Below are 22,958 nucleotides of genomic sequence, written 5' to 3' on the forward strand. Positions count from 1 at the left end.
AGCCCCGGGGCGCGGAAGCCGCTCCCGTCAGCGCCTGCACCCCCTCGGCGCCCGGCCCTGCCCCCGGTGCGGCGGGGTCGGGCGTCGAGGGGGTGCAGGCGCTGACGGGAGCGGCTTCCGCGCCCCGGGGCTGCGCGGCGGCTGCTGGGCCGCGTCCCGCGGACCCGTCTGGCGCCGGAGCATCCCGGGCACCGCGAGGCGGCCGCTGCTGGGCGGCTCTGGCTCCGGCTCGCTCCTTCCCGCTGCTCGGCCGCCCTCCGGTAAAGCCGCCGAGGGGCGTTCGGCGCAGCAGCAGCGCGCTGCCGGGAGCGGGCTGTGTCTGCTCGAGCCTGTGGGCCTTGCCTCTGCATCTGAACGCTGTGGTATGCACACAAAAAGCAGCCGGGACGGTGTTGTGTTTTTATGACTAATGAAATGTATGTAGCACGTCGGTAAGGAGGCTGGTTTGTGTGTTAGCTGAATTATGTGTTAAGCTGGATGGCAACCAGCTTAAAAGCAAACGAACAAATAAACCCCAAGATATACTAATAAATACACCAAGACAGCAAGCCAACAGGTTAGCTCAAGTGACCTCAGATGATGGAAGCATCCTTTGGGAAGATTAGCAGGCAGTGTAATGGCCCCTTTGCGCCATTAAACAGATGCTGTTGGAGAAGACTGGCTAAAGGCAAGCTGGCTGGCAGGTTGTGCTTCCTCAGTGGGGAGGAAGGTGACCCGCCACTCTAAATTCCAATGGTAGCAGGGCAGGGAGATGCCACTGCTATCTCTAACAACAGCTTGTAGGGGTGTGCAGTGTATCTTTGAGTCTGACAGAGTTTTGTACATAAACGTTTTATACATAATGTATAGCTGTGACTGTTCGGTGAATAAAATCACTGAATAGAACCTGTTTGAAAGATGCGTGTGCAAACTTGTAAGTAATAACCTATATTAAAGGAATACTTAGCCAAGACACCAAATAGGCTTGCCTGTGGGATAAGTCTGCTGAGTGCCTTCCATGTCAACTACTTCTGCTTTATAGTTAATGTTTTTCCTTTTTACTTTTTCCTGTGTTTGGGGAACTGTAATGGTTACTGCTTTGTTGGGGAGTGCTTTGTCAGAGACTGTTGCCCAAGCATTTGTTAAATCAAGTGAGTTCTGAAGACCTTAAGTGAAAATCTGGGAATAAGATTTAACTTGCTTTAGAACTGGTAGAGGGACCACCACATACTTTTTTAAAACAAGAAGTCATTGCCCATTTTGGGAGTGATTTAAATATATGCAAACACACGTGCAAACTTTGATTGAGAGTCTTATTTGAAGACTGGAAATAAATTTGTATGATAATGGGACTGTATGTGAAAGTTTGTCACTTTTACTTTGCTGTAGTAACTGCTTTTTTATATGTTCTCTTTGAAGCCAACATGTCTCGAGAGACTGGAAATGAAGTGCAACAGTCTCAAGGTGCCCAACAGTCACAGAGTGGTACCAGTTCCTCTTCCAGTGCATCACAGAGTGCTAGCCAGTCATCGTCAAGTTCTGGGACCCTCAGTTCTTTGGACACTGTTCCCACTCAGGAGCTTCCATCAATTCCTGAGGATCAGGAATCTGAAGAACTTGTTCCTCAGCCTTGGGGTCGACTCTTTGCACTTGGAAAAGGTTTCAGCAATTGTGGTATGTAACTACTGTAGTATATCTCCGGTTTGTTTGTTTGTAGCACCTTAAAAAAAAGTTACGAGCAGCTTGGTAGGGAGCAGTGTCATCTTCAAATTACGTACAACCAAATTTAAGTACAAGCATGCAACTTCTGCAGTAATTCTATGTTCCATGCTACATCTCAAAGTTTACATTGAGTACCTAGATACACAGATTCCATAGACTTGGAGGAGATTTTAGATGAATTCTGGGGTATTCATGTTCTTTGCTACTTGCTTAATTTTTCCATTTCATAAATTTTTTTAATACATCCTATGAGTCTCTACGTATTGATGAAGGTGAATGGAAAACTATATTATTAATACAGAGAATAAAATTACACAGTGGCAAAATGTAAGGTATTGACAGTACCTAGTGTTTTGTCTGAATTAAGACAAGTAAACATGAAGAAATCTGTCTTTGTTATCCTCCTTAGTACTGTTTGACATGATTCTATAGTGCAATAGTTAGTAACTTCCTGCAATTCTGTGTTCTCTCTCCAATTCGTATACCCTTTCTCTGCAGATTGTGTGAATGATGAATACTGGTTTGGAAGAGACAAAAGCTGTGATTATAGTTTTTCAAAGCTAGGATTATCTGAGACTGGCTTCTACCAAAACTATAGCAAGAAGCACTTCCGAATTTTTAGGGTAGGTGCTAAAAAGGTTTAACTGTCTTTCTCCATGTTGGCAGGAATTGACTTTGGCAGGGCTCCTAATGAAATCAAAATTTACATACCTTCAACGTGGATTGTTTTAACAAGACACTTGGCAATGCCCCATTACCAGGTTTATGAAATAACCTTAGTCTGATCTTCTGAGCCAACAATAGTAAATTTCTACAGTCTGTCATGTCATTACTATAAAGTTCCTTTTTTTCCTTTTGTTACTTACCTGATTTTTTTTCTCTCATAGGAAATGGGTCCAAAAAAATCCTATGTTGCCTATATTGAAGATCACAGTGCAAATGGAACTTTCATTAATAGAGAGCTCATTGGAAAAGGGAAGAGACTTCCACTGACTCACAACTCTGAAATTGCACTGTCTATTCAGACTAACAAGGGTAAAATATACTGTAAAACATGTAGATTCCTCCAGTGTTGACCAAGAGATCCTTTCTACAATAATTTGAATATATTCTTTGCAAGTTGAGCTTCTTTATGAATACTGTATAGCTGAAATAACAGCTGAGAATATAGCTATGAATTGATGTTTTTGTACTCGCATAAATTTCTCTATACCTACCTCAATCCTAAAAAAAAAAAATAATTAAAAGAAGCTGCACCAGGAACCACCTTACCAGAGTATAAACTTTTATAGTTGTTTTTCTATTTTTGTAACTCCTTCAGTAGCTCTGTGTGTGTTGCAGGAGGGAGGGGGGAAATAAACTATTCAAGGGAAGAGAGGAAAAAACAGGAAATTACCAGATTTTGTGTAGTAGTAATAATAATAATTTAAACAAAACAAAACTCCTTAAAAATTAGGAGGGTTTAGGGCTTGTCACTTTGCTTTGGCTTTCTCAGTAAAAAGCCTTCACTGAAGCTGACACTGTTGGCTATTTTGTCTTTAAATGTTGTGTTAATTGATTAAGCAGTGCTGTGAAGCTTATACCAAAGATGCCATTTTTCAGCAACGAGAGTACTTTGTTTAACCCATTGCTGGTGTAATTTATAGCATCAGTTAACTTTTTCATATATATTTTTAATTTTCTAATCTTTTAATATTTGTTTTGCTTCTAGCAGGCAGCATTTGCTTAATTATGTTGTTGACTATAAAAGCTCTGGAAGTGTAGTTATTCATTATAACTATTTTGAAGTTAATAACAGGAAAATGATCTCCACTCATCTTCCTAGTGTTTGTATTTTCTGATCTTATGGTGGATGATCAGTTGGTGTTTCCTAGAGAATTCAGAGAGAAATATATCATGTCAAAGACTTTGGGAAGGTAAGTATCTTTTCAGCAATATGAAGTGCTAATTTTGTTACTGTTTTCAATACCTTGTGCTGGAATTATTACCAATGTTAACTGAGCTGCTGTTTTATTTTTTATGATCCTACAAATATTCGAAGTGTTTTACAGGGTCATAAGAATCATCAGGTACCATTCCTGATGTGTTTATATTTTGACTGTTACATGCAGCAAATCAATTCAATAAGGATTGAAATACTTTGATTAAACGGAGATTTCTGGGGTCAATACAAGGATATCTGGGACCAAATTAATAGCTTGTGATAAGTGGTTTAATTACTGTTGTGGAGTTGTAATGAAAATGAAACATCTTATTCTTTTGTTCTTGCCACTTTGTACCACTTAAAATCTAGCATAAATATCTAACTGAGAATCTCTTTGGCAGGAAACATTTTAACTGCTGTGAATCAGTGAGACTTGGTCCTACAGACAAATGCTTTTCTGGCTGCAGTTAAAAGTATTCTGTTGATTAACAACTGGTTTGTAAGTTAAGAAAGACCATGAACCAGTATATTTCCTTAATTGCTTCACTTTATGTGAATGGTCTAAAGCTGATACTTAGAACATACTTTGTTTACCCCAGAGGTAAGGGTGTCTCTCTGAAACAGATTCAGCCTAAGACACTTTATGGCACACTGCATTTATTAAGACCAAAGTATTGAGAACGCAGATGAATGCAGTATTTGTACATGTGTGTTTAGAAATAGAAGATGCTTTAAAGCAGTAGATTATGAGATTATGTGATTACTGAATTAATTTCTCAAGACTTCAAAGTAACAATGTTTTCTGTCTTACAACTATGTGTCTATTTTCTTTGCATGCAATAATGTTTATTTATATTTACATTTAAAAGGAGGAAACTGGGATCTGAAAACTTTGATTTTTAGTGTGAAGTTTTTTCAGAAGAATACTGGAATAATGAGTGTTAATGATGAGCATCTTAATAGTTACTTTAAAGCACTATCTTAAAATATTCTGTTATGTCTCTTGCTTTATCTACTGTTTGCTTTGATGTACAACATTTCTAAAATTTAGTTCTTTCAAAAATTCTACAAAATGACCTTTGGTTTCATTTTTTATGTCATTGATAGAAGTAGAAGGAATTATTTCATTAAAGGCTAAGTAGCAGTAGTGACAATAAATCTCAAATGTGATAAACTGTTCCTTTATTTCTTCCCCAATTATAGCACACTATTCTTTCAAATTTAGACCATAAAAGCAAAATCCTTTCACTAGATTATAGCTCTGTTTCATCTGTTAAACAATTAAACAAGTTTCAAATAATAATAATAAAAAAAAAGAGTACGATTACATCTGTGTAAACCTGTTCTATACAACAGCTTAAATGGGGATTTTGGCTTTATTCCTCTAGTTGTCTTGGGTTTACAACTTGCCAGTAATTGTGAAACCCAAGTTTTTCTTTAGAAGAGAACCAAGTTTGTAGATTGTTAGCAAGTTTTTTAATTTGTGCATTCATGTTATCAATAATAGGAAGTAGGAGAAAGAGCTCTATGTCCGAATATAGCCTTCTACAACATCACTGTTGGAGTCTTCAGGCTAACAACAAAAGCTATTTTCAGGAAAAAGGAGAGGCTATTTTAGATGTGGACAAATCTTTGTTTTGGCCATCAGTGAAGAATTCAGAAGAGAACAGTTAAGCAGAAACAAATCTGAGTGCAAAATACGAGGATTTATTTCAGTGATAAAACTGCTGCTTATTAAAAATAAAAAGTACCTGTTTTTCACATTTGTGCAGTCCTGTTCTGAGAGAACTCTCATTAAGTTCTACATTAGTGCGGGGGAAATGCTGTCACAGCTTCTCTTTGGTATTCACTGGTACCCTTTGTACAACCAGATCAGTTGCTGTACGTATTTACTCCTGTGTTTTTAATAGGGCCCTTGACATCACTCACTCCTTAAATACACTTCTTAACTATTGAATGCTTTCTGAGATAGTTTTGGACAACCTGTAATATTGAGAAAGTTGGAAAGTAGCAGCCTCCAATTGTGTGTAACCTTGTTTAGGCAAATGCCTTCATTTCATTTGTCTATACTTGTTATGCCAATTTTGAAATGTAAGCATTAACATAGTTGTGCTTTCATGGTAGTGGAGCCTGTGGAGAAGTCAAACTGGCATTTGAGAAGAGCACTTGTAACAAAGTTGCAGTAAAGATAATCAATAAACGGAAGTTTATGGCAAGTGGTATTAGAGAGGCAGTAAGTATTTATTTTTCTGTCTTTTGGCCGTCTTGCAGTGGGCCTGGAATACTTCATAACCTTTCTCTCTGACTCCCCAGCTCTTTTCAATTAGAGGGTTTTCTGACTTAATGTCTGTGTATAATTTCCAAATGCCTTTTGATCTTACAGAATATATACAATACTATAGAAATTATTTGTTTTTATTCTTTAACCACATTTCATTATTTTAGGACTGCTTGTTAATGTGGTATTACAAAGTGGGGGGGCGGGGGGAAGTCTTGTGGGGTGTATGTCTCAAAATATACCAGAAAGTTACATCATTAATGGAGTCTGACCAAAGATTTATAAGCTCTGCTAATTTTGTTGCATATTCCATCATAACACTCTTCAGTAAAATTGTATGAAGCCTTTTGGGAAGGGCTTTTCATGTGTCTAGTCATATAGCAGAATCCTGAAACTTAAGAACAAGCCAAGTGGCTGTACTCTAACATGAGAGAGAGGTCCGAGCAGCTTCAAATCTATTACTCTAATGTTAATTTCATGTAGGGGTATAGGATGAACTTTTAAGAAAAAAATACAATTAGAGGTTGAAAGTGAATGGAAAAAGTTTAATAAACCCACAGCTGCACAACTTACATAAGTTAAAATAGGTTGGAGTAATCTTATGAATTTCTTTGAGAAAAGAGACTTTTGTGTACAGATACAATATACAGAATCTGTTGAAACTGACAAAGCATTTCATAGGGTGCAGTAGAGGAAACTACTACTTAATTTGGAAAATACTTTTGCAAGGACAAAAATACTAAGGTGGAAGGGTGTCTTGCTGAGAAAAGGCTGCTATGAGGCATTAATAGGAGCAGAATTACAGGATGGAAGAGAAGTTACTGATGGAAGTTCAGAGGATTTGTCTTGAGGTTAGTCTTCCTTACTGCTACATCTGGAGATGTACAAATGATGCCACAAACAGTGGGAATATGGTAATTCAGCTCTTTGGCACTGACTCAGTCTACATTGACAGAAAGGAAGATTGCAGTATCATGTATGAAGAACGGAAACTTCTGTATGCTGGAGTAGTAGGAGTTAGATAATGTTCAGTAGTGCAAGATTAAATACAAGATCACTGACAATTTCTATCATCTACATTTGTGTTGGTTCATAGGAAGAGGTAGAGTTATTTTCAGATGAATTTATTACATTAATCTGATAGAAAATTGCAAAATGCAATTTTGGAACATTTTAAACAAAAATTAAGTTATGAGTTATATATGTTAAGAAATGTCATTGTACAAAACAGATAGGATCGGTGTATACAGATTTGGTCATGTGTATTCAAAAACTATTGATCTGGTTTGGAAGAAGAGTAAAAAAGCCTGCTGGGTTGCTTTCATGAGTTGAGCCTAAGCCATACAGAGAGAGATTAAAAGAATCTGTTTATTTTTTCTGGCTAAAGACTAAGTTTGAGTAGCATTTAATTTTAGGGATAGCCCACATGGGAAGCATCTTAGAGGGAGGAAAGCTGTTAAAAGGACAGTATTGCTATATGCTGGCCAAAATGTTTAGGTTGGAAATTAGGTGAAGATTTCTAACCTGCAGTGAAATGACATGTCCGGAGCAATATCTTGCTACACATAATTACAGCAGTCTATTCAGTTAATTCACAGAAGGTACCTAATCAGTTTTTGAAAAAGATTGTATGTCATATTCATTAAAATTGCAAGGGATATGAAACTATGGCTTTTCTGGTACCCTCTCTCATTTCTGAAGTGTCTTATCCCAGAATATTGCTGTGCTACTCTTTGATATTTGATTCTTTTAATAGAACCCAGCTTTTAATATCAACACAGAAATTGAAATATTGAAGAAAATAGATCATGTGAGTATTACTGTACATTTTTACTCCTTTTTGCTGCGTACTGTTCTTCTGTGCTTCACTGACCCTAGTGTAGTAATTAAAGATCAATTTTATTTGTTAGGAAATATACGCATCCCTTTGTATAATTACTGCAGTAAATAAACATTTTTTTTTCTTCTTTTAAGTATGCCATGTCTTAACAGATACAAGGTTTTAAAAACTTGAATAACAGACGTAAATTTGGGAAGAAATTTCACAGAGGAGGTTTCAACCTGAACTGTAGCTGTAGAAGAAATCTTTCCTTGATTCAGGTTTTGTAAATATTGTTAGATAACCAAATATAAAGATTAGATTCCACTGTCAAGTATTTGAATTTTTATCCACTTTCCCCTCTTTATTTTCCCCCACAGCCTTTCCCCAAAAAAGGATTTTCCTTACCTTTAGTTAAAGAGAAAGCTTGCATAGATTAATGAACTATCCCATATAAAGAAAACATTGGGGTTATGGAAAGTGACTACTGGAAAAAATAAGGATGCTTGCTGAGTTGTAGTCATGACAAGAATTGAATGTTTTTATATGTGCAGGTATAGGGAAGAAGACAACAGACTTGAATTCAAGTGTTTGCCAAAGCCTGAGGCATAAGTCAGTTGCATAAGTGTTAATTTAACTAGCATGGTTGAAATTATACTAAAATAGGAAATTTAAGATGATACACTGTTGATAAAGTTTGTTTTTACAAGTGGTTCTACTTTTGTGTGTTTATTATTTTTTTTATTAGCCTTGCTTAATCAAGATCAAAAACTTCTTTGAAGCAGAGGATTACTACATTGTTTTGGAATTGTAAGTAACTAGTTTGAAAGTAAATGCATGACGTGTTTTTCATAGCCAAAAAGAGCATAAATAGTTCTGGACTTTCTGTGTTTTGTTATTGTTGTTGTCCCCTTCCATTCTGTTCTGTTGTCTGAAACTTCTTAAAATCAGAAACTAGGATAACCAGGAGAGGGTCCTTTTATATTTTGAAAGCACTTAGTGCTTTGGATAGTAACCCACTATGCTGCTATTGTGGATTGCTGCTGCTTTGATTTTGAGCTCATAAGAGGAGGTAAATCAAAAAATCTTATAACTCTTAGTGGTGAAGACTCAGAAGATTAGGTCTTAGTCAGCAGTGCACATACTGTGTTTAGGGCATTGCTCATTCGTTTTCAGAAATGAAATATATTCTTTCTTTGTAACCAAAATAGCCAAATGAAATTATTTTGGTCTTGTTGTTGTCTAACAAGAATCCTGCTCCTAACATGAATCTTTTGGAAGCAATATATTGCCATGTTACCTACATCTGTTTTAGGATGGAAGGAGGAGAATTGTATGACAGAGTGTCAAGGCCAATCAAGATGAAAGAAGCTACCTGCAAGTTGTATTTTTATCAGATGCTACTGGCTGTGAAGGTACATAATATGAATTCTACCAAAAAAAATACGGTTATGCATTTACATGTCAGATGATTTTTTCTGTCATTTGTAACTTCTGAAACCTGCACAATTAATCAACACAGTGCTCTTAATGTGTTAGTTTAATGAGATTCTGTACGTCAATACAGCCAAATAGCATTCAAACTTTTACTTATTTAAAAACAAGCAAACACAAAACAGGTATTAAAGCAGTAATACATGCCGTGCTCACTAATGGCAGGATTATCATGTTAGATTTCTCATAGTGTATGGGTAAAGACTCATCAGTGCAGTACAAAAAATAGTTCTTAGATGCTTTAGTATGAACTCCTGAATGAGCATTTTGGTTCAGCAGACAACAAATTAATTCTATATAATAGATTTTCAAAGACTAAATATTGAGTTGTTACATAAGCTTCTAGATTCATGAATTTAGAGGAGGGCCATGAAGATGATCAGAAGGCTGGTGTACCTCTCCGCTGAAGACAGGCTGAGAGAGTTGGGGTTATTTAGCCTATAAAGAGAAGGCTCTGGGTAGATCTTACAGCGGCCTTCCAGTACCTAAAGGGGGCTAGAGGAAAGCTGGGGAGGAACTCTTTGTCAGGGAGTGTAGTGACAGGACAAGGAGTAATGGCTTTACAGAATCACAGAATGGGCATAGTTGGAAGGGACCTTTGAAGATCATCTAGTTCAACCCCCTTGCTGAGCAGGCACCTAGAGCATGTTGTGCAGGATGGCATCCAGGTGGGTTTTGAATATCTTCAGAAAATGAGACTCCACAACCTCTCTGGGCAACCTGTTACAGTGCTCCGTCACCCTTACAGTAAAGAAGTGCCCCTTCATACCGAGCCAGAACTTACTGTGCTTCAATTTGTGCCCCTTGCCTCTTGTCCTGTCACTAGGCACAACTGAAAAGAGACTGGCTCCATCCTCTTGACACCCTCCCCTCAGATATTTATATATGTTGATGAGGTCTCTACTCAGTCTCCTCTTTTCCAGGCTAAACAGGCCCAGTTCTTTCAGCCTGTCCTTGTATGACAGGTGTTGCAATCCTCTAATCATCTTAGTAGCTCTCCTCTGAACTCACTTCAGTAGTTCTAGTGGTTTAGTAGTTAAACTAAGAAGTATAGCTTTTCAGTGAGTGGGAAGGATTTAAAAACGTTTCAGTTCTACACACACTGCTTGCATGTGGATTGACAATTGAAGCATAATTGTTTCTAAGTTGCTTTTTCTTGGCTTTAAAAAAAGTCATGAGTTGTGTAGGTTTAAATGCGTACATGTCTCTTGAACAATCATTTCACTTATCCTGCCATTGCTATTTGAAAAATTGGAAAGCGTAGATTTTTAAAAAGATAATAGTCTGTTTTTCTTCATATATGTTTGTCAATGTACATCTAGTATCTTCATGACAATGGAATTATACATCGAGATCTAAAGCCAGAGAATGTGTTACTTTCATCTTCTGAAGAGACATGTCTGATAAAGGTAAGGGAACTTAAATGTATAGTTGCTCAAGGAGAAGAATGGAAGTACTCTTTCTCATAACATAACTCAAAAAAACTAATTACTCATACAAGCTGTGAAGTAACCTAAAAGTTTCATGCTTTTCATATGCTTAATTTTACTGTTGTGGATAGTTCAACCCATACATCTAAGAACAACTGGGAAAAATTATACTTAATACCTTGTACAGCACTTAATTGAGTACAACTTTAAATGTGGCTACGTTGTTAAAAATAATAAATATGAATTTCAGACAGCATTTCCACAAATATCCAGGCTGTTTTGTGAATGAAATATATTTTTGCAGATAAAGCATTGAGCAGATTTGCTTGTTGAAATGCTTAGTCCTCAAGTAGTGTCTTCTAATAAGTGAGAATAATTCTGTTCTCAGGTTGCCCATTAACATCCACATTTGAGAATGCTTTTTGCTAGGGTGAAGTCTGATCCTCTTCTATATTTCTCCCTACTCATCTTCTCAGTTGCTGTTAACTGACTTTTCAGTAATGTTTGCGGTAAATTTTGTTTGTAGTCATACTGGAACTGTGCTTTGAAAAGAGGAAACTTAATGCCTGAGAAAACAAGAGCTGCTGCAAGTGACTAAGAACCGGCAACTGTAGTCTTAGAGAACACAGTTACAGTTTGCCTGTATTTTCTAGTGAGCTTTTCCTGTAGTCAGTGAAGTTACACCACTGGATAATAAATGGCTGTCAAAATAATGGAAGAGAATTGGCTTTGCCATTTTTTTTGTATGGATCAAGAACAATCCAATGAATTTGGGGTATGACTTCGTAGGTCAATCTGATAGACTAGGTGATCTTGATGGTCTTTTCCACCCTAGATGATTCTATAAAACCATTTGTTTCATCTACCCTTTTCATGATTTTCTATAATGTTACTTCAAGCTGTATACTGACAATATGGTATGTTCTAGTACAATCAATTCTAATATGTGGTGTTACTATTTTTAAATACAAGATTACAGATTTTGGACAATCCAAGATTCTTGGAGAAACTTCTCTTATGAAAACATTATGTGGTACTCCCACGTATCTTGCTCCTGAGGTTCTAAATTCACTTGGGACTGCTGGATACAGCCGAGCTGTGGACTGCTGGAGTTTAGGAGTTATTCTTTTTGTATGGTAAGATATTGCAGAGATGCTACCTTCATTGGGCAGTCAGTGACATACACGGCTCAAGACTTGGCAACTTCAGTATATTTAGTAGGAAATAAAAGTGTGTATAAAAACGTATACATGTAAAAGACACCGTGATAGTGAATGTTTTAAAATGTGTGACTAGTTTTGCATTCACTGTGACAAAAAAAATGTGTTATTTAATTTATTTTCCTTTTTTTTTTATATATATATAGCTTGTGTGGATATCCTCCATTTAATGAGCAAAATACTCAACTATCTCTGAAAGATCAAATCACTCGTGGAGAATATACATTCATTTCAAAAGAATGGAAACACGTATCAGGCATGGGTATGACTCCATTACAATAGGTAGCAGAATATCTAGCTCTTTTGCCATATTTTTTTTTCTTTCAACTTCTTTTCACCTCTGTGATATGTTGCATGTTGATATGTTTACATTTCTTAAGTAGGCTCTTAATACATTTTTTTCAAAGTTGGACCATTACAACAAACAATTACATTTTCCTTGAAGAGATGCTACCCACCAGTACCTTTTGTAGTAATATTTAGCATTATTAACTCCAAAAATACAGAAGTTTTGAGCACATAGGTCTGTTTTTCTTTTTTTTTCACTTTTTCTTCTAACTTTATTAAGCTGGTCAATAGATCTTTGCCTCAAAGATTCTTCAAGTGTTGAACCAAAAATAATAGGAATTTAAGGGATATGTACAAATTAGAATTCCAAGAGAGAAATACTAAGAGGAATTTTAAGCCTGGAGCGCAAAGACTAGCACCATGAAATATCAGTCACAATTGTGGAGTCAACTATTTGGTCCACTCTAAACTAAGTAGTGTGCCAATTTTTTAAAAAATATTTATTTATTTATTTATTTTCACAATAAACTAAAATGATAGTTACTGTCTGCATGTTTTTATTCAGGACATTTTATATGCACAAAATAATTGCACTATTTGCCTTCGGTACTACTTTGTATATGCATAATAGTTTCTCATAACTGGTATGATCATTCTCTTTCTAATAAACTTGGCAAATACAACTCCGTCCTAAATTACCTGAAGTTTATTCAATAATATGTCATTTGTATATGGGAATGGAAATTATGTTATGGTCATACATAATCCCAATTATGCATAGAACAGAATAATCAGATACAACGAAAAGGAAATCTTGCCAAAATTCCTTTATGGAAGATTAGGAGTCATTAAATATGACATAAGTACTCTATTTTTCACAGGGTCTATTAAGCAGTTTCAGAAGATAGTAAAGTTTATATGATCAAGTTGACCATACATGCATACGTCTTGTCTCTTCTTTCTCATCTCAGATGGATGATCTACTTTCCAAGACACCATAAACTGTTGCTATTTCTCTGGTAACAGGAAACTAAATTAAGCTACTTTTGCATGTCCATATTTAGGAAAGTGCTGAACTACCTGTGCATGCACAGAACATAAATATTGGACATGTTCAGTAAATGTACGCGTAATTTTGGCAATTTGGTATGTGTGTTGTATGGTGTGCATGCAAAGGAAAAATGGTTAGTCTTCAGTGCTCTCTGCGCATAGAAAGAAGAAAAGTGATCTGCTTAGCCAGTCTTTTGGGCACAGCTCTCAAGTGTTATTAAACATGCTGCTGCACATAGTTTTGGAGCATGCATATTGTGTAACTTATTTTTAGGTAACGAGTTTACTGATCATATATCAACCCCTTTTTTTTTTTTCATCTTAGCTCTGGATCTTGTGAAGAAGCTGTTAGTAGTAGATCCGAGCAAACGTGCTACAATAGAGGAAGCCTTAGACCATCCTTGGCTTCAGGTAAGAATAGATTCTTAACCAAAGTAAAGCAAGGCTGGCTTGTTCCAGGGATAACTCCTTGTTGTACATTCAAAGGCAGTTCAATAGCCTGAATTTTAAGAGGTTTTGTTAATACTGTGTAATTTGCTTCTGTAAGGGAGCAGGCAAACTGTGACTACTCTGGTCACCAGCGATGTATGCATGCCTGATCCTGTGTCTTAGGCAAATACTGTAACAGGGATACAGTGATGGGCAATAAGAGCTTCAGTTCTGTAGCTTCTTGGGAGTAACAACTGTTACCTTAAGTTAGAGCTTCAGTCCACCTGTCTGTAGGCTGTCCCTGACAGTAGCCAGCACAAGAGCAACTGTCACTTTGTGTTTCTTACGGGCAGGCACTGCTGCCTGCCTGCCAGCTGACTATACTGTTTCTGCAGGCTGTGTTAAAACCAGAGGGATCCTGCTGCCTACTTTCAGACAGAGAAGAGGGGAAGAAAAGCTGTTTGTCTGTGAATTGCTTGTTTCACGGGCATTGTGAATGACATGTAGGAAGAGGAGCCATCAGATCCCAGCTTGTAGGATGACATCATGCAGTACCTTGCTGTACGTCAAAGACTTTCTTGCAGTGTACAGAGCAAATTGGCTTCTTTGCTCTCTCAACAAAAGCTCTCTCTGCACCACAAAAATTTTCCTCTTTTCCTGTTTTCTTTTTTTTTTCTTTCTTCTTGCAATGGCAGCTAGCTTCCCTTCAGTCTTTCACTGTGCTTGTTTTCTTGGTCACTGTCCCTGGCAAAGCCTTAATTAGCTCTTAACCCCCTCTTATTGCTGCTTTTACAGCGTGGTATGCTTTCTCAATTCTTTTAGTTCTGTGTTCCTTTTCAACTGTTGTTGCTGCTATTCCTAGTCTTGAAGCCTTGCTTGATGGTGTTCCGTGCCTTTTCCCACCTTAAACTTAATTTCCCTTTTAATACGACTTCTCCTTTGCTCTCCACCTTGTCACGAGTTCCCCATATATAAGTTTTTATCTTTCCATGTAATTACATGTAATTACATGTAATACATGTAATACAGCCAGAGAGAAAAAAGAATTACTATCTTCTCCAAAGTGAACACAATACACTTAGTTTTGTTTGCTTTCTTTTCTCTTTATTATTTGAATCATCTTTGTAGCTTAACTAACAGCAATGTAGCTCCTGTGAGATTTTATGTCGTCTCTGCACAGGCTGAGGGCATTTTTGAGCAGTATGTTTACCTCCTCATGCAGCCTGACCCTTGCTAGAATGTGTTATCACCTGTGCTGGGACCCTTGGCAGCAGCCTCAAGAAGCTGTAGAGAAAAGATTTATGGTCTCATGGTCTTGTGATCTTTATTACATCAACATATAGTAAAAGATAGTTCAAAGCAACTTAGGACATGGCTGAGTAATATGATTCTCCCAGACTAAATCTGTAATATTTCGTAGTTGGTAGTAACCTGTATTCAGGTAAGGGAGACAGACTCAGATTCTACATAGAATTTGTCCACCTGTCCAGCTAGAAGAAGGCGTTTCATCATTTATGTATTTGCTATCCCATGGGTGCTTGACTCTGGATCCTGTTTTATGGGCATTGTAAAGTACCCAGCTCTTCCATCAAGGTAAACTAGGTCCTGTTCCAGCCTATCACCTTTAGCTAAGAAGCGTGTCAGGACTCTTCCAGTCTTGTCATCTCTGGCCATACCGTCAAAACAGTTGTGTTTCCTTTGTAGGGAAAAAAATGAAACAGATTTTGAATCAGATCTCAGTGGTCCTAATGGTAAATACTAACAATGAGCTCCTCATGGTCTGTGCTCAGGAACACCTTGAAATAGCTGGAGCTTGCTAACATCTGTCAGGGTCAACACTTAGATTAACAGTTGAGCACAAGTAATAAGTACAAGTATTCCTTGCATGACATGACATCCAGCAAGTTGCAAGACTGTTGTGCTAATTAATGTCAACTTCTCTGCCAGTAATTCTTTCCCATCAGCCAGATGGCTTTTGCTAGAGGTTGTGGTGCCAGCTCAGCAGCAGAGGTTGACAGGCTTCTCTTTTTGTTGAAGGATACTGGTACTGAACTAACCCTCTCCATAGTCTGATCCTGCTTCAACACCCTTTGTTGAAGGGTGCCTCCATGTTGCCTCCATGGCCTGATCTGAATTTAATGGAAAATCCCGTATCTTTGCAATTTTTCATTTTAAAATGAAGCCTAGGCTGCAAGTGCTAGGCTGTGCTTTCAGACTTTTATTCCCTGAAGAGCTGACTGTGGGGAAAAAAAAAAAAAGAATAATAATAATAATAAAAAAAAGTATTCTGCTGAACACTTTCTTTTAATATAACTGGCAGCTTCTACATCTGTTCTGAGACATTTCTCTTTAACGTGTGAGAATCAAGATGTGGCTTTTTTAGAGACCAAGTCTGATAGTAGTTCTGGTAGGAATTATCTTCTCCTTTGAACATTGTAACAGTCCAACCTCCTCATCTTGTTTTTGTGGGCAGGCAGTGCAGAATGTTGCAGAGTTTTTCTGGCAGGTGTCCAGCACTCTGTTCATACTATGATGATCATGAATGAGTGTCACTGGTTTGGGAACTCTCTGAGTAGGAGGTGATGCTTGCTCTGCCTCCTGTTATAGTCTAGTTAAGTTTGTGAAAGGTCGTCTTTAGTTTCTTGCTAATTTTAGCACTCCAGAGGGGACCACCGGGCCTATGAGCTTTCATGGATGTTTTTGTTTGAGGAGGCTGAAGAAAGTCACCTAGTCTATAAGCCAACACGTTCTGCTTACTTACTCTGTGCATAATGCCTTTCATATTCCTCCATTGGGAACAGTGGCTAGTTACAGATGCTTAGGTAAAGAGCAAAAGAAACAGGGTAGAAGCAAGGGAGTATTGCTCTGAAATCAACAGCTGGCAGTTTACTGAGACAGAAAATGCAATTGTTTGACAATTGTTTGAAAGTCATTAACTTGTCCTAATTATATTGCTGGCATCAGGAAATAGTTCTTGTCATTCCTGGATTTTACTACTGTAATTCTGTGTGTAACTTCTACAGTGGGTTAATTGACTGTAGGTTCTTACATTTTGATTATGATTCTGAGCAGGGTAAGTTATTGATAAACAATGCTATGCTTATTTTAAGAATCACTGATATGGGTAATAGGAAAGGGGAAATGTGATAGTGATTTAGACAAGTTAAGACTGAGATATTTCAGTATATAAACTTAAGTTGTTAGCATCTTGACTATGTATTCCCTTTAGGGGCAGCTCTTACTGCCGTGTTTGATTTTTGAAGACAGGACAAAAAATTTTATAAGACATACCTGCAAATCCAAATGTCATCCAGCATTCAGATGACATTCTTTAAGCTGTCATTCTTTAAGAATATCACTTATAGGTAATGTACACTGCCTGCTTGGAAGGCCAACATCCAATATGTTCAGTTCTAGATATCACACACCTTGAATACTACCACCAAAAAAGCTGCTTACATCCTGTTACCGTAAGTAGTAAGATGGAGCTACTGGCTCCCCACTCCCTCTTGCGTTGTCTGTAAGTATTGTCTTATGAAGTATGAAAAAAAATCCACAAGATTCATACTTTGTGCACAGCTAATGCATGTTAGCCTCCTCTAGTGATTTGGGGTCCGCTAGAGAATTTTTCAGATATTATAAGTATGCATGTTCTCAAAACAAAACATCATTTCTACAGCTCTATTTAAACCAGTACTGTTTTCAAATTAGTGTTTTAATACCTGTGCTGTTTACTCCATTCTTCATTTAAACCTAAAATGTTGAAACTTAGTGGGCCACTTAAACCTGAGTACTGTTCAGTGGATATATCTTACCTGTATTTACATGAGTCATCTGAGGTTCCAGCTATAACTTCATGGAAGTCCATGTCAACCAAGCAGGTACTTCTTAATAAAACATCTTTCAAAGGCATACAAGCAATTAATTGCTGCGTCTGTCTCTGAAAACTTTTCTTGGATCTTGTGAAAGGTTCGAGATTATTTTGGTTGTTTGCTGAAGAAAAGCTCACGTGTTTGTTGTGTAAGTGAAAAAAATATGTTGCCTGTCAACTCAGAGGTAGCCACAGTCAAAATGTGACGCTGAAAATAGACAAGTCCAAATTCTATGTAGAACAAATTGGATGTTCACATCAAAACCTTTCTGTAGTGCTTAAGAATTTAATTGAACCAAAAAAGGAGATATTGCAATACTCCATAGCCTAGAATAAGAATCCACCTCCCCTTGCCTTCTACCCAAAAAACAGTTCAAATTTTTGAAACCCTTAGAAACTAGATGTTCCTTATTCCTAATTGTGCCTCTACAAGTGAACATTCCATTCACTTCTCTTTGAGTTTCCCAGTCTTTGCTGTCGTAACAGGACAAAGTTATAACACCTTTTATCTTCAGTCAGTCATTTAGAATAAATGTCTGTTTTTGGTTCTAGATCAGTTGTTCAGCTGGTGAACCTACAGTCACTGTTCAAAAGCTCAGCCAAAGAAAACGATCTGTATTAAATGACTATGAGCACAGCTTACTTCATTTAGTCCCAGGAAAGGTTTCAAGACCTGATTTCAGCTTTGGAAGTCTGATTTAGGGTTTGCAGGTAATCCATAGTAACCCATTCTCATAAAATTCCTGCTGGAGAAACTGCTGAAACCAGAGAATGAGACTTTATTTTTAGAACAGGGAGTATACTGTGTCAAATAAATGTCTTTTTTTTGCACAGATTTCCTGTGTCCCTGAGGTTGCCCAGCATAGACTAAGAACACCTCTGGTCACTGGCTGCTGAACCAAAATGAATCTATGTGCTGCCTTTTCCTCTTGAAATACATCTGACTTTCTGCTAAACTAACTTTTCTTAACAAATTATTTGTGCTAGCCTTCCTTACCCTGTGCTACCCTTTCTTCCCCTTAATGCTTCAGCAGTCAGACCTGTTCATGCACACGTGAAGCTAATGACATCCCTGAGTCTACTTCGTTCCAAGTGCATCTCCCACTTGCCCTCCCCAAACAGCAGCTGCTGGTTTACCACTTCTGGTAAATAGAGAATAAACTGTATTGTCTAGTGAACTGGTCACAATAGGGAACAGTGTAGCAATATGTATGTTCTATTAATAATATAATAGTTGACAATAATAATTTTGATTTTTAAAAATGAAACTTTCCATTTGCAACATTTAACATTATATGGACTTAAGGTACAAGTAACAGTGGAGTGCTTTTAATGTAACATTTCGTTTGAAAGTTTTTGTTTTATTATGGGTATTTTAGCTGGCTCTTCTCTTAGTGTATACAACTTTTTTTTGGAGGGGTGGAGGTGGAGATGTGATTAAAAACTACCCAAATCCAAAATACTGATGATGCTAAGCTAGTGGAAATGAAAATATTATGTTAGAAAGGGAAGTTGTCATGAGAACAGCATGTAAGACTATAAGTAAAATTCTTGTTTTTCAAGAGCAAGGAACTTGGTTTCGGGGAAAGCAAGGTCTCGAGTCCTGATAAAGGCCTCTTTTGATAAGGCTGACCAGTAAATTACCTGCACAAACTCCTAGCCTGTACATTCTGTTCTTTGTGTTGTTACACTTCATTGAGTGACATTGTATGTTCAGTTTTAGCTTGACTAGTATTGGCTAAGTAGTTACTAAGGGAAACTACTTCTTTGTAGAACTATAGAACTATTTTTTTTCTTACCAGCACTATAGGTAAACCACCTGTTCAAAATGCTGCTCTGGGGCAAACCAGGATGATGTTTATTTTGGGGAAGTGGGAGGGAGGAGAGGAGGTTGGATCAAAGTTTGACAGTAACTATTGAAGGTCCTTGATGGTGTTTATTGTTGGAAATTCCTCTTGGATAGAACATCCTTTCTAGAAATTGCACGTTCCAAGTTTTCCTTGGGTAATAAAGCTGATGTTTCAAAGGACCAGTTTCCTGATCATACATAATGTAATTGCTGCAAAATTAGTGTTACTTCATTCTATATCACATTTGTGTTCAATTTAGGATAGTCATCACTTGCTTTCGCTCAGACTGGTGTCTGAAACCTTAGAATACTGGAAGAATTGACACAACACTGTTGCAGTGTTTTTGTAGTAATCTGGGACTATCATTACAGATCCTTTCTCCTAGCACTGTATGATGATTATTATTATTTTCAAATGATGAGGCAAAAAGTTACTCCCTTTGTTTTCATTACTTATTCATTCATCCCTTAATTGCTGGTCCACGTTAAATATTCCATATATTACTTAGGTTTACTGCTTTTTTTTCCCACAGGATGAGAATATGAAGAATACATTTCAACAGCTACTTGCTCAGACAAGTGCCACTATGAATCCACCGCAAACATCAAAAATGGTATGTACAACAGATTATTTGAAGATTAATACTTGATGCATAGAGAAAACAGATTTGAAAGTATTCCGTTATAAGAAAAACAGAAAAAATTGAGAACTTACTACAGAAGTGTGCATTTTGACTTTATGTAGCGGTCTACTAATTGTCTCTTCTACTTTCTGAATAGAAGCAACTGACTTTTGTGCTTTGGCAAGACACTTTGAATTGAAAGAACAGTCTCTTAAACTTTAAAGGATTATTCGTATATTTAAAATTAAACATATGAACATGTACATTTTGATGGATTCAAGTTATGAGCATTTAATATTCAAAGAAAAATTCTCTTGTTAATGAAAGCTTAGAAATAGTATTGTAACATTTGTTACAAGACACTAATTAGCATTATTTTAAATAGTAGTCAAAGGTAAACTTGGGGGCAGTCGAGGCAGGAAATAGAATAAGGTCTGTCTTCTGTGAGAAAGATCACATACTAGATCATTGTAGAGAAACATTTAGTCTTGCTGCTGTTTTGGCTACAGGAGGGAGATTTTATCCAACATCTGTAATTATGTAGCAGATACAACAGTCGGGCTCTGTCTTACCTGATTAATGTAGCCATCCTGCTGCGTCTTTCTTTTAGTCAGCCACAACGAGAAAGCGTCTGCATGAAAATGAGGATGATTCTATCTCATCTAAGCGTGCTGTTCCTTCTACATCATTTCAGAAAATGAGGTGAAAAAAGTGACTTGTTAACTATTGCTTTATTTTATGGAAAGCAGAATTTTTATTTTTAAGAAATCTTATTGATTGATTAACTATTGAAAATGCAATTAATAAATAAAAGTAACTTTGTAAGACTGAAGTGATTACTGTGTATGCATGAGAACTTACACAAAGAGTCATCTCCAGTTCATCTAGTTGTCTGATTCAAAGCATGTATCAGAAAAACTTGTATGTTTCTTGAACAAAGTAAGGAAAATTTTAGGCTAGTTTAATTACTACATATACTCTTATATTCTTTTGTTCAAATATCTAGCTTAGGTGTGAAGATAATGCTTAGTCCTCACAGATGAAACACGAATAATAAGTTTGAGTTTTTGCTTTAGCCATAATATTACCTGACACAAAATGCTGCCCACAAACTTCTCAGGAAACTTATAAATAAGAAATTCACTATGAGAAGGACTGTAAGTAGAATAATTGTATTCCTTACTATGATTATACATGCTATAACATTTTTTTTTCCATGTATCTGTCCTGAAAACCATTAGGGATTCATTTTGTCATATCTTACTCAGTTTTGATGTAAAACTACTGATGGAGTTTGAGGGTCTCTGGACATTAGATAAAGCTAAATACTGTGCTGACAGATTCAACAGCATTCTGTTCTGTGAAGTGGCTGTTAGGCTTTCAAAGCAAAGGTTATCATCTGCATGTACTTGCTACCCGCTGTCTTGAAAAATGTATATTATGTTTATTTACCTTAAGATGGACTGAATAAGAGGACACATGATATCCATCTTCCTTACATTATATTTGATAAGTTCCTGCAAGAGAAGAACAAGGTATTGGACAGAGAGAAAATTTTTAATTTTTTTCTGTAAAGCAAAAAAGGTTTCAGACTGTGTGCCTATTGATAAGAGGATATTCATTTCATTATACTTTTAATCATATTAATTTCATCATATAATTCAATAATTTAATCATATAATTCAATAATCCTTCATTAATTTAATGAAGGAACAGTCTAATAAAATGCATGTTTTAGGACAAAGTTATGATTAGAGGCATTTAATGTACGTGGATTAGGAAAGAATAAAGCCGAATACATTTCAAAATAAACCACTGTCACATATAAAATAATATTTTTCATGAGGCGAGTTTTCCCTTTTGTGCCTATTGCAGAGATTTTGTGTTTTTGAGATATTTGTTATTGGTCATTTTTAATGGTAAGATGGCAGTTCTTGTGCACTTCTATTTTTCTTAATGAGCCAGATGGAGGAACATCCATGGGCATCTAGGTGAAAATTCAATCAGATCCAATCCAGATGCACAGAGACATGCACTTCTCTTGTTTTTTCATCTGTCTCCTAGTGAATTAACTTTCTGCACATGTATCACTGATTGCACACTCTGGAAGTGTTGTGGTACTTACTGTTGCTAGTAAAAGGGAATAGTTGTCATTTGCTAGGTAAAATGGTCACAAAGGACTCAATGTGTTTGGTCTAGGTCTGGTATATTGTAAAAGCCAACACCTCTGGGACATGGTTACCAGTGAGTTTAAGAAGACCTGCATCATTACAGATAAGAAGATAATCCACTAGCTACTCTACACAGTGAGTTAACTGTAATTGGTATTCAGCTAGAAATTTGAAATTTCTAAAATTGATTCCTCCATATATTCCATCCCTCTAGTTAGATTATTTTTATTATTTTTAATTGCTTTGCTTGGATCCTTTCCCTGGGTCCTAAGACCTGCTTTCCAAAGAAATCTTAATTTTCATCGTGCTCATTTGAAGTCAAACCTTTGAGCCTATGGTGATGTGACATCATTTTACTGCAGAAAGCTTTCTGAAGTTTCAAACTCTTCACATGTACAATTTCATGAGAAATGTAAAGTTGTTACTGAATTCCACTATGCTAGAGGTGGCATCCAGGTTTCACTTAGTCAAGTATTCCCACCCACCCCTTCTGAGCAGGGTATTTCAGGGTCTTTGTGCAGGTAGTATTTGCAGCACTAATCTCCAATGTAAACTCTTTACCTGTTCACTTCAACAGGCATGAGTCTACAGCGTTTGGAAGACTTTAGTTTAGATGTTGGTTCTATAAATATGACAAGGCAAGGGCTGTACCTAGCCGTGCCTGGTAAGAGCGATGCTGTTAGTGACCAGTCTCTTGACGTTTAGAGGTATGATGTGGAACGCCATCAAACAGTTGTTGCTAAGGCTGCCGCCGCCTATAAGAGATGGTCTTCCACCTTCGTGGCTGTAAAACGATATTGACTGTACGTTC

The 22,958-nt window shown here is 36.9% G+C and overlaps 1 protein-coding gene and 1 long non-coding RNA gene across 5 annotated transcripts; one reads left to right on the plus strand and one right to left on the minus strand.

Annotated features, from left to right (window-relative positions):
- The first annotated feature begins 49 nt into the window (after positions 1-49).
- CHEK2 (checkpoint kinase 2) lies at positions 50-21,802 on the plus strand. 4 transcript variants are annotated; one of them, XM_035340725.1, is made up of 16 exons: positions 50-360; positions 1,395-1,653; positions 2,200-2,324; positions 2,589-2,736; positions 3,527-3,617; positions 5,750-5,858; positions 7,660-7,713; positions 8,471-8,532; positions 9,038-9,137; positions 10,539-10,625; positions 11,619-11,782; positions 12,013-12,128; positions 13,530-13,615; positions 19,887-19,967; positions 20,587-20,678; positions 21,434-21,802. In XM_035340725.1, the coding sequence occupies exons 2-16, from the start codon at positions 1,404-1,406 to the stop codon at positions 21,441-21,443; spliced, it is 1,575 nt and encodes a 524-aa protein (XP_035196616.1). In that variant the 5' UTR covers positions 50-360; positions 1,395-1,403; the 3' UTR covers positions 21,444-21,802. The 4 variants fall into 4 exon arrangements, 3 of the variants coding, with proteins under 3 accessions (XP_035196616.1, XP_035196615.1, XP_035196617.1); XR_004754812.1 differs by lacking the exons at positions 50-360; positions 21,434-21,802 and adding exons at positions 426-431; positions 18,057-18,215 and having other exon boundaries at positions 1,399-1,653; positions 20,587-20,627; XM_035340724.1 differs by lacking the exon at positions 50-360 and adding an exon at positions 426-431 and having other exon boundaries at positions 1,399-1,653.
- On the minus strand, positions 9,940-17,147 carry LOC118174943. The gene is made up of 3 exons (XR_004754815.1): positions 17,137-17,147; positions 14,884-14,888; positions 9,940-10,237 (listed from the first exon to the last, which is right to left on the minus strand). It is a non-coding gene; the product is annotated as an uncharacterized LOC118174943 (long non-coding RNA).
- Positions 21,803-22,958: the final 1,156 nt, after the last annotated feature.

Source organism: Oxyura jamaicensis, chromosome 15 (genome assembly GCF_011077185.1).
Source record: "Oxyura jamaicensis isolate SHBP4307 breed ruddy duck chromosome 15, BPBGC_Ojam_1.0, whole genome shotgun sequence".
NCBI classification, from domain to species: domain Eukaryota; kingdom Metazoa; phylum Chordata; class Aves; order Anseriformes; family Anatidae; genus Oxyura; species Oxyura jamaicensis.